The sequence below is a fragment of the Pleurodeles waltl genome, chromosome 10 (genome assembly GCF_031143425.1).
Source record: "Pleurodeles waltl isolate 20211129_DDA chromosome 10, aPleWal1.hap1.20221129, whole genome shotgun sequence".
In the NCBI taxonomy this organism is placed as follows: Eukaryota; Metazoa; Chordata; class Amphibia; order Caudata; family Salamandridae; genus Pleurodeles; species Pleurodeles waltl.
The window spans coordinates 800,936,160-800,956,258 of record NC_090449.1 but is presented as its reverse complement, the minus strand read 5'-3'; the positions used below and the strand labels follow the sequence as shown (position 1 = coordinate 800,956,258).

Below are 20,099 nucleotides of genomic sequence, written 5' to 3'. Positions count from 1 at the left end.
CTTTGCACTCTTTTCAGGCAGAAGCAGCAACTGCAGGCCAGTCCAGCAAAGCAACACAGCAAAGGGACAGTACTCCTCCTTCAGCTCTTCAGCTCTTCTCCTGGGCAGAGGTTCCTCTTGATTCCAGAAAGATTCTAACAGTCTGGGGTTTTGGGACTTCTTCTTATACCTTGTTCTGCCTTTGAAGTTGGCAAACTTCAAAGCAAAGTCTCAAGTGTTTGCAAGATCCTTCGTTGTCCAGGCCAGGCCCCAGACACACACCGGGGGTCGGAGACTGCATTGTGTGAGGTAAGGCACAGTCCTTTCAGATGTGAACGACCATTCCTCCTGCCACTCTAGCTCAGATGGCTCATCAGGATATGCAGGCTACACCCTCACCCCCTTTTGTGGCACTGTTTAGAGAGGTGCAAAACAGCCCAACTGTCAAACTGACCCAGACAGACAATCCACAAACAAGCAGAGTCACGGAATGGTTTAAGCAAGAAAATGCCTACTTTCTAAAAGTGGCATTTTCAAACAAACAATTTAAAAACCAACTTCAATGAAAGATGTACTTTTAAATTGTGAGTTCAGAGACCCTAAACTCCATATTTTTATCTACTCTCAAAGGGAATCTGCTCTTTAAGGATATTTAAAGGCAGCCACCATGTTAACCTATGAGAGGGATAGGCCTTGCACAGTGAAACCCTAATTTGGCAGCATTTCACCGTTAGGACATAGAAAACACACTAGTATATGTCCTACCTTAAACATGCACTGCACTCAGCCCATGGGGCTACCTAGAGCCTACCTTAGGGGTGCCTGACATGACGTAAAAGGGAAGGTTTAGGCCTGGCAAGTGGATGCACTTGCCATTTCAAATTGGCAGTTTAAAACTGCACACACAGACACTGCAGTGGCATTTCTGAGTCATGTTTATTGTGCTACTAATGTGGGTGGCATACCCAGTGCTGCAGGCCCACTAGTAGCATTTGATTTACAGTCCCTGGGCACCTCTAGTACACTTTACTAGGGTCTTACCAGTAAATCAAATATGCCAATCATGAATAAACCAATCAACAGTACAATTTACATAGAGAGCATATGCACTTTAGCACTGTTTAGCAGTGGTAATGTGCGCAGAGACAATAAACCAGCAAAAACAGACCTCAACAGAATAAGAGGAAGAAGGCAAAAAGTTTGGGGATAACCCTGCAAAAAGGGCCATTTCCAACACAACCCCAACCAGCCTAAAGCCAGGGCAGGCCAATCAATACCTTGCTGGACTTTCCTGCTCAAGGCTATGCAACCTGGACAATGGCCCACTACGCCAGGAGCTGTTGTCAGTTCTACCCCTCTCTGAACCCAGGTTGATCACTCGGTCAACACTCTCAGTGCCCACTGAACTAACCTTGGGGGAACTCTTCTCCTCATCTGAGGACTCCATCTGTGCAGAACCTAACCTTACCTTGCTCACAGATGCATCCCAGTAGGCAGACAGTACCACCAGCACCAACAGTGTGATGTGGCCCATTCCACCCCTGGGGTCTGACTTCAGTTCCCCTCCCACAAGGTTAACAACCAACAGAGGCCACTGACAGCTGTCAGTGTCAAGAGCCAGGCCCCAGGCCATCCTAGGGTCTCTAGCCTCCGTGGTTTCAAAAAGTGGGGGGCAGTAACCCCAGGTGACTTACACCATTTTTCCACTTCACTTCCCACCAGTCCAGGAGTGGTTTCCTGAGACTGGTCACTCACCTTTGGGTCTGTATCCTCCGGCTGAGCAGGGGACAGGAGTGGGCTCTCCCTCCTCCTGCCCCTCTTGCTGGGATCTAGTACCCTCCACCTTGGAGGGGTACCCCCAGACGAATGAACTGCGAGGGTGCCTCTGGGGGCCACTGGTCCCAGTTCCCAACTCATTCCCCAGAAGGCAGTCTATGGGCATCTGGGGACTGACTATGACCGGCATCTGGGTCACCTCCCCATCCCACTCTAGGGATACAAGGGCCATAGGATGGAAGATTTCCTGCCCATGGGCTGGTGTCACCCTACACACCTGGCTGGTGAACTTCTCTGGAGAGACAAGCCTTTCCACCATCATGGTATCGCTAGCTCCACTGTCCCTCAGAGCAGAGCAGGGACCCCATTCACTGTTACCTGGTGGAAGTGACGACTCCCACCCTCAGGGATCACCAAGTCACCCTCTGAGTCAACCTCCCAATTAAGGGATATCATGGCATGGTCTATGACACGCCCCTGGGGGCTACCTCCCCTTAAGGCCACATTAGGCACCTCAGTAGTGGGCCACCAATATGGGTTGTCTTAGGACAGACAGAGTCCCCTTTCATGTGTCCTAACTGGGAACACTCAAAGCACCAGGGTTGAAAATGGGGTGCCCTGTGCCACCGCCTACCAGAACCTCCCTCCTTCCTGTCAGGAGGGACCCTTTTTCTCCCTCCTTACCCTGAGACCTGTCTGCGTCTCCCTTGACTTCCCTCTCCTTCTTCTGGGAACCCTGCGCACCTTTGTCGGAGTCTCCCCATATACCTTCTTGTGGACCCTGGTACTCACCCAGCGGTCTGCTTTCATAGCAAGTTTCTTGGGGTCAGTCAGCTTACTATCAGTCAAGTGCTGGCACAGCTCTGCAAAACACAGACCAGACAAGTGCTCCCATGCAATTAAGTTGTACAGCCCCTGAAAATCTGTCACATTACTGCCCTTCACCCAACCATCCAGTGCCCTGCAAAACGAATCTACACATTCTAACCAGGTCTGGGACTCAGTTTTCTTACTCTGCCTAAACTGACCCTTGTACTTGTTAGGAGTGAGACCATACTGAGTAAGAAGGGCCTTCTTCATGTCATCATAGGTGAGGTTGTACCCCTTACCCATTTTTAATCTCTCCTATTCAATCTGGTGCCTCCTGGCTTTTCTCCTGTCCTCCAGCTCCTCTAGAGTCAGGCCTTTTGATCCACCACTGCTGCTTGGCACATGGGGCACCTCCCCCCCTGGCAGCTCCTGCACCCTCAGTACATCTTCTCTAGAGCTTGTGTCAGCAGACTCTCAATTTGGATCCTCAGACTGCCCACTGGAAGCTCTGGTGGCTACCCCGGCCCTCAGCGCCTTTGTTACATTGGTCATCTTAGCATACAAAGGATTTGCGAGGAGGACCGTGCACTGTTAGGGTTCAGCCATTTAGAGCTTATTGACTTTCCATCTGAGGGCTGAGGGCCAAGGCTTTAAGCCTTGTTTATTGGGTGCCTTTAAGTATCTCTTGGTTGCACTAGCCATATAGTAAACGCTATGATTGATATCAAATTTAATAAAAAAGTACTTTTAAATCAACTTAAAAAAAAAAAAGTTATTCAATGGTTATATTTTTAACTCTTGCATGTCAAGAATGACCAGCTTGTTTGATGCATTTGGTTTCATTTACAAGGGAGTCCTTACTTTTACCCGTGGATGGATGCTCCAATGGAATTTGCAGAAAATGATGTTGAAATATAAGCAGATTCACTTTGGTAAAATAAAATGTCCATATAATACACACATTCATTATCATGGAATAGGACATTTGCAGCTTCACTTACAGAAGCTTAGGTAAATGGTTTCTGTGCCTGATGTCTGTGAGATTAGCAGCACAACACTGACATGCACAATACGTACACTCACCTCTCTATCTTCTGAACATTTTAGCTCATTTGACATTGTTCCAGTGTGATTATCTTCTCCGTCTTGGATAAGTGCTGAAAGCATGAAAACCACAGACAGTGAAAGAAAGCCACAACTTGCTGTGAGCTTATGTGATTATGCTACTTCGTGACAATGGGGAGGAAAGAGATGAGCCTGGAATATCATGAAACATTACTGTGGCAAATGTGTAGCTACTGATAGACTTATGCTAAGTCTAGTGCTCAACAAACATATTTACATCTTCAACTTCAGATAGATAAATATCTTATTTTCAAGGTTGAGAACATAAAAGATACTCTCTTCTATGGCAAAACAAGACAATTTCATGCCACCACTGCATTCCAACTACATATTTAAAGCTACTGGTCTACCCAAAGCCCTATTTCATCCTCTTCCAAAAGTCCTAATTTCTTTCTTCCTTTACTCATGGCTCACCTCCCCATTCCTTGGGGTTGAACTAATGGGTGATTAGCCTTCCTGATTCTGCACTCAAGACTCTTTAGTCTTTAGCTGTGACTTCTTCAGACATGGCCCTTTCACTGCTTCCCCTCCGAGGATAGGCTTTGTGGAAAACTATCCTTATCGGAAAAGCTTGTCTTTAGCAAACTTAATTGCATTTTCATATTCTAGTTTCTCCTTTTTTGATCAACCTGTTGATTCTCCTCTCCTGTTGCACAGAAATTACTCCTAGTCGATAGGTCCATATGTATAAACCTTTGAGAGAATTATCAGATATTCTGACACAGTTGACTTCGAAGACAAGGCCCTGGAATGGGTTCATATTCTTGCTATAAAAGCATACCTTTTTACTAGCCTCAATTTTAACTGTTACTTTATAAGTACAATGATTCAGCAGTGACCGCAAGCATACCCACTCATTTGGACGTTAGAAAGTTATCAGGTACAATATGTGGGATTTCTCACGTATGTTTTGAGGCTCAGACACTTGTTCGTACATTTATTGTCAATAAGTATTTGTTCTCAAACATTTAGAAGAATGTGCCTTCTCTAGGTGACTATGATGTACTCAGCATTTTGTTCTTGATTAAATGCAAACTGATATGAAAAAGTCACTATCCTAATGTCGGTAATCAAGCTAGTTTAACAGCATGTTACTTTTCTAACTGAACATGCTTGACATGCCTATAATTTGTGTTGGTCCCCTTGCTACACTTTTATTTCATATCTGTCAATATATGTAGAGTTATGATTATAACCTACTAAAAAAAAAATGTTTATACTCTTAGGGCTAGATGTATCTAAGTACTGTTTTGCCTTTCCTAAATTTTAAGAAATCTCTATTTGAGAAATGCAAAATGGTATGTAAGAAAATAGTGAATCCCTAATAGAGATTTCTTAAAATTTGCAAACACTATTAGGGAATCGCTAATATGGTCTGGAACTCCATTCATCCCTATGGGCCCGAAGGCCCATAGGTTCGAGTGGTTTTGCATTTCCTAATTTGGTAATTCCTTTCAGAAATTCGCAATTTAGGTAATGCAAATCCAAGGGTGCTGGGGGCCTAATACCCCCATTGATACACCCCCTCAAAAAACTGTGCACGTGTAAAGCACACCCATGCCCTAGCATATGTGCACTACATGGCACTTTTAAAAATGCATTTTTAATATTTTTTTTTTAAATTGCACATGGTTACAACCAACTTGGAGTTGGTGGTAATTGCATTTCCTAAATGCCCAGTTTGCACTTTGGAAATGCATGATACATGTGCATAGTTAATTGCAAATACATGTATCCTCTTTGCGATTTCCTATTTAGGGAATCGCAATTTGCGACTCACAAATTTGAGTCACAATTTTAGGAAATCGCTATTTTAGTGATTCCTTAAAATTGCACTGCAGATGCCTTCCATAAATTGAGAAAGGCTATTTTGCATTTGCAAACAGTGGAATTTTGCGATTCGCACCATTTGCAAATGAAAAATAGTTTGATACATCTAGCCCTTAGTGATTCATTATGTATCCAGAGCTTAATTCAGTTCCACTTCTGTCACTTTCACTTCAATATCCGTAACTTCTTTAGAAAAATACAGAAAAATCTCTTGGCGTTCCAGTTATTTTTATATAGTGATTATTGAGACCCCTTGAGGACATATTAGGTCACCCTATTCATGGTATGTAACCTTAGTTATAGTTCTTGTTTACTGTGGTATCATGTATATCTAGATTCTGATGACAGTCTGGTGAAGCTATGCGCTGCACTCTAATCTGCAAAAATTATGATACCCCTGCTATAAGATCAAAATGTCCCTTTGTCTGATAGCAGTGACTCAATTCCCTGGCTTCTCTGTCAACATGATCCAGGATAGTTTGAAGTTCAAAGGTGTTAGTGTTATTGTAATCCACACAGAGAGTGATGAAGGTAATTCAGGAGTTCTTGGAGGTGACTCGGACATGGTTCACAAAGCAGAACGAAGACCTCACTGTGGCAACTGACACAATAATGCTGTGTCAGCTTATCAAAGCTGAACAGAAAAACTTCCTGCACATTTTTCTGAAGAACAGACTATAGTATGAATTTATAAACATACAGATAAATTCTGCCCCAATCCTCCTGCTGAGATGTGGGATCCAGGGCGAAAAGGGAGAACGTGAAAATGCTGTAGGCATCGCATGGATGCTGTAAGGAAATTGTAAAAACCTGATCCTGAACAACTAGAAAGAGAGGAGACTTTCAAACTTCAAAGTCTTCTTTAGCTCATTCTCTAATAAGGAAGATCAGTTGTTTCAAAGGATGAGAGCACTCCCCATGGTGAAGGTAAGTGTAGCACCAAACCCGGTTAATCCCAGACGATCTAAAAGCTCTTAAACTGGTAAATGATAGTGTCCCGCTGTGGACTGCTAAACAGTGAAGGAGGTCAGGCCCTGTTCAAAAGCATACTGATTTCCAAATCTCTAAGGGTATATGAGAATACTGAGGTGGGGAATCGGAGGAGCCTACACGTGGGCCCAGAAGACTCAGTGTACAGAAGACCTTGAAAGACATGAGATATTGAGCAAGGCAAAGGAGCAGCTTTATGCCCACAAACAAGAAAGTGAAAATGGACAATAGAATCGTGTTCATGTTGTCCTGGTAATGACAAGAAAAAATGATCAGCCCTTGTGAACAGCCAAAACTAGCATGCTAAGTCCCCAAACACAGACTCCCAGTGAGAAGTGCTCAGAGCATGACATGTTTAACAAGTGAAAGTAAAAAGGTTCCCAGAGAGTGGAAATAACGTTTAAAGTGGCAGGAGTGCCGGTACAGTAAGAGTGGCAAAATAAATTAGACAGAGCCAACAGGGAGATAGCATGGTCTGTGGGTTGTGGCCAACCATGCCAAGGCAAAGCCCTTCTCATATATGGGCTTTAGAAAAAAAATGAACTAGCTTTGGCACTTACGTTGGAGGGTATAGAATTTATGTCTCCCTCTACAAGTTCACTGTTTTCTCTGCGTACAGTTAACAGGGTCAGCATTTGTTATATGGCATAGCATCTTCACGTAAAATAATAGGGATTACAAACTGTTCACATAGAATGGGGAGCACTGTCAGATCTGGAAATACAAGGTCCAAATCCACTTGTTTTCCCCTTCTGTGTAAACAATGGGCTTAAATATACAGCCATATACAACCTGCTTTGAGAAGGTGGTAAATGTTTGAGCTCTTTTATTTTTGCCTTTGGCAGTCGAAAGGGGCGGGAGGCGATATTTTTATTCTTCAGCTGGTGAGAGTGACTTCCCCGCCGATCTGCCGCAGATGACTCAAGTTCTAGTATCCCTGAGCCCAGAATTATCAGACACATTGGGAAACAAAGAGATGGCCTGGAGCGGGCCAACCTTACAGGTGTCCTCTGAACATAGCCAAGGGCACAAAGAAGTCAATAACGTCCTTGATGATCTAAAGACCAAGGGGCACCTCAGAGGTAGCACTCCAGTAAAAAAGACGGACTCGTAGAAAGTGATACATAGCAAAGTGCTATTATTCAGCAGTACCTGTTGAAAGGTCACAAAAGGGTCATAAGTAGGACCACCACGTAATGCCCCAAATAGCACCACAAGCTGATTACTGTACTTGAATAACCCCACAAATATATTGGGACGAAACCCATAAGTCCCACCGCCCTCGGGAGTTCAACCTTGTATATGAATCCTGAGGCAAGAGGAGTAAATCCTTGTTCCAGGCTCCAAAGGACACCACAGAGAAAGCCCAAAGTTAGGGCTGGAAGGGTACCACCGAGAAAGTCAAGAAAAAATGCTGCCCTAAGGTACAAAGGGCAGTGTGATGTCCCATCGAGCATATCAGGTGAAGTGCAGTGTGCAGCACGTCAGGTGAATTTGTGTGAAACCAAAAAGGGAAGCATAAGTTGTGAGACATGTTAGAGTGTCTTGCATGACCTCAGGATTTAAGTAATGACTCCTCAAAGAATGAAGACCCAGTGAAAACAGCTGCAAAAGGTAATGACATTAATGATGGTCCATAACGGTGAACAAAACAAACAAAAAATAAAAACAAACAAATTACAGGATGAAAACAAAGAGGCTTCTCCACCTAAACAGAGCAAGAGAGGGCAGTAGATATGGAATGTAGTATAAGTAATAGAGAGGCAGGTTTTGGCACACTTTGGTAACATATGTGCCTTGTCATAACTTGTTATATGTGGTTAAAAAAATCCCCTGGCTGCAAAGTCTTGTCAGCTAATGAATTCAGAGGAAAGACTACGTTCACTACATGCAAATGAGACACATATCCAGAAAAGGAAACAAGTGGGAAGGGTAGAACTGAAGAGATAGATACATCAAGCAGAAGAAAGACAAATACCCAGAGACAGTCAGGAGAGAGAGAGAGAGAGAGAATGACAGACATACTTTTCACAGAGAGAGCACTCCAGGATTCTTGGCTATAATCTAATGGCATGCAGCACCTGGCAGCCAACTGCATCCTGGCCATACCTTGTGCTCTCCTGACAAAATCCCGGACCATAACAGCTCGTATTTCATTCTCGTTGTCACAATATACCTCCTACGTGTGCTACACTTGTTCTCATGATTCTTACATTCTATAATTACCTCTATTCAACAAACCTGAACGGTCTACTCTTCCATGTATCTTTTACTGAATACCTCTCCTAGCCACGTTTTTCACCACTTCCTCAAGCTCCATGACTAGTTTTACACGGCACAGAATTAATTGGTCTCCATAACGGATACCTCTCCATATCACACTCCACAAATAAGACCTTACTGTGCTTTCAGCACCATCGCCATCATTTGCATCATGAACTCATGAGGAAAGCAATATGTGTACGCCTTGATAAGCAGACTTCCACAATATAAATCAATGTGTCAAGCTAACATAGAGGAATGAAAGACTGACAGAAATGCACTTCTGCAATTTGTACAAGAGTAAGATGGTGACCTTAATTCCAGAAGACTGCCATAGAAATTGGTGGCAAAGGAATGGCATGGAAAGGTCAGCCAAATTCTCACGGTTTATCCTAAGAAAAACAATACCAAGGACACGAGGTAAGATTCCACATACAGACGGTAATTATAATGTCATAAATGCCGTTGCTCCCCCTCCAAGACCAGCTGCATTGTTGACAAAGTCACCAGAAATGTCAATCCTGAATCCAAGAAATTAAGCATCCCAACCAGACAGTACCAAACTAGACGCCAGGACTTTGCCAGATAAAGCAACAAAAATGTCTAAAGTGAAAACCACAGAAAACAAGCCTTCTCCATGTATATACCTAGGAAAGAGAACACCATCAGGCCTGCGCTAACTCTCCTGCAATTCGGAAAGGCTCTTAAAACATTCCTCTTCATAGAGCACTAAATCTCTAAATGTAAAGAATCGATACCCATCAATATTCTGTTGCTTGCAAACAATCTGAATTGCATCCGTGGTACACACTATGTTCAATCACCTGTTGCTCTGTAGCTAGGTTTGGCTATACAAATACTCAAACATGCATTCATGATTCCTTTCAATACAGTGTATTCAAATAAAAACATTTATCAAAAACGTATATACAGATATAATGCATTTGAAATTCTACAAACAGATCTATAATTTGCACTGTGCGCATACTTTACTTTATATTCTATTTATAAACAGCCCAGTTAAGTCTGCATCCACCCAAGCAACCTAAACAATGGCTTTATTTGATAGGAATTCGAATAATTTATTCTCAAATGTAGTTTCAAATGTATTTGGCCACTAAAAAAAGAACTTATTTATTAAACATGTAACAACTTCACATTTGATTGTTTTTATTGTATTATTGTTATTGTTGGAAATAGGGTTACTGGTTTGGTGGGATGCTGAAACCCTACTCAAACAACAACAACAATTTCTGTTAGGGTGAAGTCACATGCAAACTCAAAATAGCCTCTGTTCAACCCTCTGGTAGCTTGGCACAAGATTAGTTAGTCTTAACTTGGATGTAATGTGTAAAGTATTTATGCAGCACCTCGAACTGTAATGAAGTGAAAACAAAACACAAGAAAAATCCCACACCAATTTAGAAAAATAGAGTAAGATTTAATAAATTGAAACCAAAACCACACAAATCCAATCAGTAGAACCAGAGTTATGCAAATTTGAAGATTTAAGTAAAAATAGTGCCTAGAAGTAAAAAGCGTCAACTCCAGTTATCTGGTCACACCAGATTGGGACAAAGTCCCAGATTCAGGCCGATCATGATAGACCGTGTGCTGGATACAGGTACCATGTTAGGCAACTGTACAAAGTACCTCAAATCCTGGTTCGTAGAGCGCTATGAGATCCTGCACAAGAATGCATCACCCAGCAACAGTTCTGAGGAAGCTGCAAGGCTGCAGTGTGGAGTCCTGCATCGAGGAGGCTTTTGATGCAAATCCCCTGCGCAGAAAATGTGTCACACAGTGGCGGTTCACCAGAAAGCTGCAGGCTGCAATGCAAGGTCTTGCGTAGGGGCTAAGTTGCACAGTGGCAGTTACAAAGCAGCTGTGAGGCGATGCATTGCACTGCATCAGTTCTGCTCACAGAACCACAGCTGGGCTGGAAGAGAACCTTTAGGCCCACAGCCAAGGGTTCAGAACTGTTATTGCACCACTTGGGCCAAGCCTCTCAGCAAACTGAGCCCAGGTGCTGGGTTGAAGGTGGTTGGAGAATGTTCTGAGCATGAGGCTCTGCTCAAGAGGACAGCCAACTAGGCCTTGGAGTGACTCAGGTGGTCCTAGTTTCAAGATGCAAGTCCAATTCTTTCACTCAGGCAGCAGGGCATCGGAGTAGCAGTCCTTCTTGCAGAGCAGCAAAGCAGTCCTTCTGAGTCTTCCACTGGTTGAGAGGTTTACCAAAGAGTTGGGTCTAAGGGTCTATTATTTACACCTGGTGCCCATTTTGAATTTCCTGCCTCCCTGCATTGGCCCCACCTTGTCTGGCATCACAAATGACTAATGGCAAGATGTTTTGTGAGTGTGTTGGGCAGAGCTTTTGTTATCTGCAAGTGTGGTAGGTGACAGCTCCTCTCCCTCTTCAAGTCAGATATGGTCCATCCTGCCAGCTACTGTATCTCTTTGTCTTACTGTCTGGAAGCAACACACAAAGACCACACCTTTGTCATGTAAACCAGGTTACAGGCTGCAGGCACCAGATGGTTGGTACAAGAAAATGCTAACTTTCTAAAACTGTCATTTTCAGAATTGTGACTTAAAATCTGAATTTACCATTAAAGAGGGTTTAAAATGATAGTTTTTTGGACACCGGACTCAATATTCCTAGCTGCTCCTAATTGAAAGCTATCACTTATTAAATGTAATAATAAGTTAACTCTTTGTTATCCTACGGGAGAGGCAGGCCCTTGAGTATTGAAAAGTGAGTTTTTCATCACCAGGACATGTAAAAGCAAATACACTGCACCCCACCCTATCGGCTATATAGGGACCAACATAGGCGTGGCTTACATGTATTAAAAAGGAAAGTTTAAGCCTGGTAAGAAAAGTTTATTTTGCCAGGTTGAAATGGAAATTTAAAAACCACATGAGGTGTGTTCATCAGTAATTTTCACCCGAATCCAAGTTTGACACGTTGGAATGCAGAATTGAGTTCAAACTGTCATTGAATTCTCCTATATTTGGGTGTACAAACTGATCCCACCTATACCAAAGTTTGAACCTAGTTTTACTGAAAATTACGAGGCCAAATACTGACATTGGGCTACATTTGTGAAGAAGGTGTTATCCCATTTCTCATGCAAACAGGATTTTGTACCTGAAGCAGGATTAGCAACTCACTTGTACGAAGGGCGTTAATTCAAACTTGAGTTTGTGTAATTCCGCACATTTCAACAAACATCAACCCTTATCAAATGCACAAACATTAGAAGAAATGTTGGAATTTGGATATTTAAAAAGGTACTAATTAATAGTTTCTGTATTTGTAATCTGATCATCAGAATTTATCATTAATTAACTATTGCTTGTAGTCCATGATGCTTGTACAGTATGTCATGATTCCTTCCTTCACAAATGCTTCATCTGCAGCTTGAGCATTACATTGGTAAATTACTGAAATTCAGATTATAGACATTGTGCAAGTGTTGCCATTTATTTGGAAGCTCTCACTAATGTTTGAAAACGTCATTCTCTTGCTTTTAATTAAATGCTTTAAAAAAGTGCACTACCCCATAAGCAAAAATAAATGGAGACGATAATCAGAAATGGTGATGCACAGCAGCATGCGTCTTAGGTTTGTTTTAAAATATACATAAAAAGGAAGACATAGCTAATTATTCCTGACCCACAGACGGTTAATTATAATAAATTAATCCTTCCGTGGAGGGAAGCAGGGGGACAGAACACTGGGATAGGGTGCGGTGAGAACCTATTTCCCATTCTAGCTATTTTTTCAGAGTCTTTTCCCTGAAATGTGATGTGTACAACCTGTTACCATTGGAATTGTGACAAGTGTTCTAAATGGGTGCCAAAATAAACAGTGTGTTTCCTCTCCACTAGTACACGCAGTCCAGCCCTGTTAGGGATTGCTGACAGAGGGAAAGCTAATCTCTTGCATTTCAGTCAGACATTTAATGTACAATTGGTGCGGGTTCCCACAAATGTTGGCATGTCCCCATTTTAAACTGATGGTGATCTTTGGACATTTTCCAAAAGTCCTAGCGACTTTGCTGGCTCATGTAAATATGTTTGAGAAAATCTTCAACTTTGAATTAATCTACGCCTCACAATGAACTTTATTACCAGGAATCATCGATTTAGTATTTCATTACTTATTAATGTATTTAAATATTGATTTTAATTAGGTGGCATAAATCTTAATTCAATTGATGGATTGTTTAATTTATCTTGCTTCTACTGTTTTGAAGACTTGCTGTTGAATTAATTCGTAAAAAAATACATTTTAAAAGGTTGTGGCAACTATAAAAAGGCAACCTCCTACATTGTCTGAGGGGCTGGCAGTAGCGGAGGTGAGAATCATCCAAGGTGCTGATTATGACCTGGTTCTCTGCCAGCCTTTTCATGGTGGTATCACCACCATCAAAAAGGCTGCCAGAGAACAGATGCAGAAAGCCACAGGGGGGGCCCTGCACTGCTCATGCATTAGGCATGTGCAGTGCAGGGGCCCCCCTGCCCAGCACCCTCAAAATGCTCACTGTCTGCTATGCAGACAAGAAGCAATGTGAGGGTGCTGGTTTCCCCAGCGACAATGCTGCCACCACTTTCCCACTGAGTTGATGGGCAGAAACCTTGGTTTCTGCCCGTCAGCCTAGCGAGAAAGTTGTAATGGGTCCGGCTGGGAGGCAGCAACCTTTCTGTAGGAAGTTGGGGGGAGGGGTCATCCCATCCGCCAAACTCCTAATCAGGCCCTAAGTTGTTCACAAATGCCTCTCTGACTGCCTACAGTTTTTTCCAGATAAGACTTATTGCTCCAACAGCCACATACACATATTTTAGCACGATCACAGTAAAAAGGAAAGAATGCTATTAATTTGAATTGGTTGCATCAATGCATGACTTTGGGTGTATTTATAACCCAAGCATAAATAAATAAATTCCACAAAGCTATGTAGGACTAGTATTATGTAGTGCGGGCTATTCCACCCTTGCCAATAATCAGCCTGAGCAGCTTGGACTTGCGGTCTCCTTTGCAGTAAATTTGTAATGTTGCTTGAAAGTAATTTTACAGACTATTCAGTAATGGCACACGTGTTCTTGCTCACACTAAAACAATAAATACTTTTTTCCCAAAACCCCTCAGATCAGTTTTTTAGTTCTGAATAATTAGGGGCATAGAAATTAAGATTAGGCCTATGTGAAATTTTAAAAATATGCCAGTGAATTTTGCTTAATTTCTGAATTTTGCACTACGCGAAATGTCTTGAACTGTCGCATGACCAATTTGGTGTATTGTTTGCATGCAGGAAGTGTGCTTGTGCAGGAAAAGACTCGACTCAGCAAACAAATATTTTCTGCTTGAACCAGTTTCTTGTAGGTATCTTGTGAAGCTTCTTTATTACAAAATGACTGCATTCACATGAAAAAAGTCACACAAGCTATCCCCAAACCCCTCCTGCTCTAAAAGTATAATTTTGCTGATTTTATTTGTATAACTTCATAGATTCTCACCAAACAATTACACAATTTCACACTTCTCTTCTTAAGATCTGGTCAGAAAAAGAGGTAACTGACCAACATTGTTAGGGGGACTAACACAACATGATAATCATGGACAGACACTGGAGACGATGTCTTTGTGTCCCACTGGGCTTCTGAAAAAACATGTGTGGCCCATCTTACTTCATGCAAAGCAAAGCAAAGCAAAACAAAGTAGTAAGAAACAAGATGTTGGAGCATGAGGGGGTGGTGATGGGGGTCACAAAGGTGGAATATATTATTCTCAGCATCCTCCTATATTTGGCACTTTGGCGCTTCTACTGCTCTCTCAAATGCTCCACAGACACCTGTTATGCACAAACAGACTCATTTAACTCTTTCACTCATACTTGGTCATTAACATCATCCTATCATGGTAATTGTGCCCTATATGTTCTCCTTCTTCACAGGCACAGACCAACTGTGACTTATCCATTCACTAATCCATCCCTCATTTACTTACTTATTTATTCACTTAAATAACCAACAACTGTATGGGCCTAACAAGCACCCTAAAAACGAACGGGTCACACCTAGCAAACTTAAAGCCCTTTCGTGCAGTTAAATTCACATGGTCTATCTCTTGCAGCAGAGTAGGGTATTTACAGCAAGAAGATAAAAGAGTAAATAGAGCTGGCCTAGGATATAATGTGCAGATGAACTTAATTCCAGCTCAGGATGATTTCTGACTTCTCCAAAGATACAAACACCCCAACAAGGTCACCAGCAGAAACTGAAAGTGATTAGCAAAACTCATGCTCAAATCTCTGCAGTAAAAGCACGAACAGACAAATTATTCTTTCCTTAAGAAGAGTGACTTATCCCATTCAACAAGCCTCTTTAAAGGAACTGAGCCTTTTACAAACATTCTTAGGCTTCAGGTTTCAGCAAGCAGATGGTATATAGAAAGATTTTCTGGTCATGACCTGAGGCCCGACTTACTTGTCTGGCTGCCTTCTCATTTACAAGAGAAGGCACTAAGCATGACATGGAAAGAAAACATGCTGCACTATGAATTTGAGAGCCTGGGGCGATAGTAGCCTGGACCTGATACTGCCAATATTGTTGAAGGCATCAATTCCGATTGACTTACTGTTAGACTCAAATACATTAACAGACAAAGGAATCACAGCGTCCAGTATTTTCCAAATGTATAATACTTCAGCCATAAATAAATTAATTCCAGTAATTAAAATTTCGTACATGGCTGCTGTGATTGTGTGAATTATTTAGTTTACTAGAACGAATTTCAGAGATTCAGTTGTTTGTATACATATACTAGAAGTTCTTTTGGAGAAACAATCATACGTCTTCCACATGGAAACCATTCTGGGTAATCAAGTTCATGTGCAAAAGCAAAAAATTCCTTAATGGTTACAACAGCGAACACATGTCTCATCATCTTTGGTGTTTTAGGGACTGGGGCTTCTTAAAGTTCTAGGCTAGTTATTTTTCAAGTCAAAGAAACAGCTTAAAGTAATCAGTGTAGTGTGCAATGTCAACGAGACAAGAGCAGGATTTTCCTTGTATAACGTAGGCTATGTGGTCTGGTCCTCACTGTCAATGGGCAGATGGTAAGTCCCTTATCCAGTATCTGGGATGTTATAGAAGAACCTTCTATAACTAAAAGGTTGGACAGTTGTTCCTGATTCCTAACTTGTGTTTGCATCCTTGGTTGGGTTCCAAATTCCAGTACGTTGGTCTTGGATCTGATCTTTAAAACTGTAAGTTCCCTTGGCAATATCTCTACACTTCCTCCAACAAAATTGTAGATATTCTGGACGTTGCTGCTGTTTCATCTCCACTCCCTCGTGGATCTACTTCAGATAATGAAGGTATGGTAACAATATTGTTATTATCAGAGTGGTCCGGCTAAGGGTAGTATGCTTTGTCATATTTTCATCCAAATGTATAGACTCTACTCAGTTGGTAGCCCAGTTGGCCTTATCGAGAATTTCTATTCTTTCTCTTTATGAGGTTATCTTGAAATCCCTCAATATCTTTCTTAAGCACTATGTAATTAGTTTTGAGGCATCTCACAGTTACGGTCTTCAGTTGCTTTGGTGAGCTTCTCTATTTCAGATTTATATTTCACGCAATCCTGTTCACCAGTATAAATTAACATTCTGATCATGTAGTTAGCGTCTTCCCTTAAGTTATTTTCCTGTTTTTCAAGTTTTCTACTGGTAGAAAGATCAAGATTTTTAAGCCCTTAGGAGTTCTACATTCCTACATTTTTTTAAGTTGTCTCCTCTCACCATCTAGAAGTTTCTTTTTTTAATGGCTGTTTCAAGTGCATGAAAAGTAGCTCAGGGAAATGTAAAGCTATTTTAATTAGTACCAGGAGCATTAAATGACTGTTATAAATGTTGTTCACTTTTGTTGCCCTCTACTACATACAGTTTATCTGGAACTAGCAACCTATTACAAGCCCGCTTCAACTTAAGTTAGTGTATGGCAGAACACTGAAATAAAAAAGGGAAATATTTGAAAAAAAGTTGCTCCAAGTGGTTGAAACATTAGAAACAACTACCACTTCTAATTAGTGAAAATAATTGTGAACTTTTAAAGGGCTAAGCAACTCGTGGACTGTTACAGACAACCTCACACCCACCTTCATTGTTTTTAAGCCTAATGTCCATGGAGCCAGATCCTATGGTATTGTTAGAAATGGGGTCTTTGGTTGGCAGTCAGGTTACCCCCTATCCAAGCAAGGACCCTCACTCTAGTCAGGGTAAAGGAGAATCACTCTCAGTTAAACCCCTGCTCACCCCCTTGGTAGCTTGGCACAAGCAGGCAGGCTTAACTTCAGAGGCAATGTGTAAAGTATTTGTACCAACACACACAGTAACTCAGTGAAAACACTAACAAATGACACAACACAGGTTTAGAAAAATAGATAATATTTATCTAAACAAAACAAGACCAAAACGACAAAAATCCAACATACACAAGTCAAGTTATGAATTTAAATAGGAAGAGTCTTAAATCCTTTAGAAAACAGTGAGAATGATGCTAGCATGCAAAAGCACCTGGGTAGTGTCAAAATAATGCCGCACGGGCGAGTGTGCATCGAAAAAGGCCAGCGATGCGTTGACTGCCTCACTCGCATGCAAGACTGCGCATCGTTCCTCCTCCGGTCGGGTCGGTGTGCGTCATTTCTTCTCTCCTGCAAGAGAGGGATGTGTCGATCCGGATGGGTACCTCGGGTCCGGTCAGGCTTTGCGTTGATATTCCGACCCCTACGATGTTGCGTCGAAACCGGTCGCCCGGTGTCAAGAAACCGTGCTGCGTGGGGGCTTGCGTCGTTAACAGCAGCCACTGCGGGTGTTGCGCGTCATTTCTCCAGCCACGTTGCATCGATCTCCAAGCTGTGAAGTAGGTGGAGCGTCGACTTTAGCCGCGTGGTCAGTGGCGTGTCGTTTGTCAGCCGTGAAGCAGGAGGTGCGTTGAAAGTTTCCCCGCACGGTGGTCTTTGCGTGGATTTCTGTCCTTTCCCACCACCTGCACCTTCCAGGGGCTCAGAGACAGGTTAGGGCACCACTTGGCAGGCAGGAACTCTTAGCAGAAATCCCAAGTGGTGGCAGACAGAAGTCGTTGCTCTCCTGAGACTTCAACAACAGGAGGCAAGCTCAGTTTCAAGCCATTGGAGATTCTTCACCAGTGGGAAGTTGCACAAAAGTCTGTCTTTGCCCTCTCTCAGGTAGAAGCAGCTACTGCAGGCCAACCCAGCAAAGCACAGTCACAGGCAAAGGGGCAGTACTCCTCCTCCAGCTTCTCCAGCTCATCTCATTGGCAGATGTTCCTCTTGGTTCCAGAAGTAATCTGATTTCCAGGGGTTTTGGGTGCTCTTCTTATACCCCTTTCTGCCTTTGAAGTAGGCCTACTTCAAAGGAAAGTCTCTGTTGTTTTCAAGATCCTGCTTTGCCCAGGCCGAGCCCAAGACACACACCAGGGCATTGGAGACTACATTGTCTGAGGGCAGGCACAGCCATTTCAGGTGTAAGTGACCACTCCTCCCCTCAGGCCAGAGGGCTCATCAGGATATGCAAGTTACACCCCAGCTCCCTTTGTGTCACTGTCTAGAGGAGAGGTGCAAATAGCCCAAGTGTCAAACTGATCCAATCATGGAATCCACAAACAAGCAGAGCCACAGAATGGTTTCAGCAAGAAAATGCCTACTCTCTAAAAGTGGCATTTTCAAACACACAATCTAAAAACCAACTTCAGTAAAAGATGTATTTTAAAATTGTGAGTTCAGAGACCCCAACCTCCACGTCTATCTGCTCTCAAAGGGAATCTGCGCTTTAATCATATTTAAGTGCAGCCCCCATGTCAACTTATGAGAGAGATAGGCCTTGCAACAGCGAAAAACGAATTTGGCAGTATTTCACTGTCAGAACATGTAAAGCACATAAGTACATGTCCCACCTTACACATACACTGCACTTTACCCATGGGGCTACCTAGGGCCTACCTTGGGGGTGCCTTACATGTATAAAAAGGAACGGTTTAGGCCTGGCAAGTGAGTACACTTGCAAAGTCGAATTGGCAGTTTAAAACTGCACTCACAGACACTGCAGTGGCAGGTCTGAGCCATCTTTACAGGGCTACTAAGGTGGGTACAGGCCCACTAGTAGCATTTGATTTACAGACCCTGGGCACTTCTAGTGCACTTTATTAGGGACTTACTAGTAAATCAAATATGCCAATCATGGATAAGCCATGGTACACACATAATTTATACAGGGAACACTTACACTTTAGCACCAGTCAGCAGTGGTAAAGTGTCCTAAGCAAACAAAACAGCAAAAACATAGTCCGGCACACAGAAACAACCTAGGAAGCAGAGGCAAAAAGTTAGGGGAGACCATGCCAATGATGCCAAGTCTAACAGATATGAACAAAATAATTTGACTAAGGGCAGTATGACAAGACTGCCATGTATGTCAGTTATAAGGTGGTCTTTGGGGATGTATGAACATTTGTGCGTAAGAATTGGATAAATGTGTACTGCCGATTGAGAGCTTGTGTTGTGTACTTGTGGCACAGGACATACCTTTGGCCATATGTGGCACAGTTGTGAGAAACTTAAAGTATAGAAAAATGTTTTGCAAAAATGTTCCTAATATAGAACAGTTTTCTGCACCTTAAATTTCTCCCACTTAAAATAATGGTTGCATTTTTCAGTTCTAGATATGGCACCATGTCTACCAGCCACTGGGAGCTAGATGCCTGAAGTGTGTAAAGGAGACACTTTGAAATGGGAGAATTATAAACTTTACAAACAGCAAGCGTCTTGCTCCTAGAGGCTTGTAGACTTGGTGCCATATTAATTACAGAAAAATTTAACTATTTGTTTAAATGAGAGAAAGCTAAAGTGAAGAAACATGCATCATAAAACATTGACATAATTGGATTCATTGAAAGGGGAGAAAACATCAAGACATTGTTTTAAAGAAATACTTTTTCACTTTATGTTTCTTCCATTTAAAAAGAAAGATTATTTTTCAGTTATAAATATGGCACAGTGTCTACTGGCCACTAGTACCAAGAGGCTTGCTGTTTGTAAATGTGACACTTCGAAGTTGGAGAAAATTAAAATGAGTTAACTTAATCATTAAGGTAACTTTTCATTTTATTTTTCTCCCATTTAAATGCATTCAGAAACACCATTTTGTTCTCATATCCCAACATTAAGTTGACAAGGACTTTTATTTCAGAGTTAAAAACCTCAGTTCTTCAGTTCGTCACTTTTGTGCCCTAGCCTCGGTCAC

At 42.2% G+C, this 20,099-nt stretch overlaps 1 protein-coding gene across 1 annotated transcript in view; it reads right to left on the bottom strand.

Moving 5' to 3' along the window:
- Positions 1 to 20,099, bottom strand: part of RAPGEF5 (Rap guanine nucleotide exchange factor 5) — an 863,712-nt gene that overhangs the window by 357,670 nt on the left and 485,943 nt on the right. Inside the window, exon 8 of the mRNA XM_069211465.1 lies at positions 3,649 to 3,722. Within this exon, the coding sequence (XP_069067566.1) occupies positions 3,649 to 3,722 (74 nt within the window). The remainder of the gene's footprint in view (positions 1 to 3,648; positions 3,723 to 20,099) is intronic.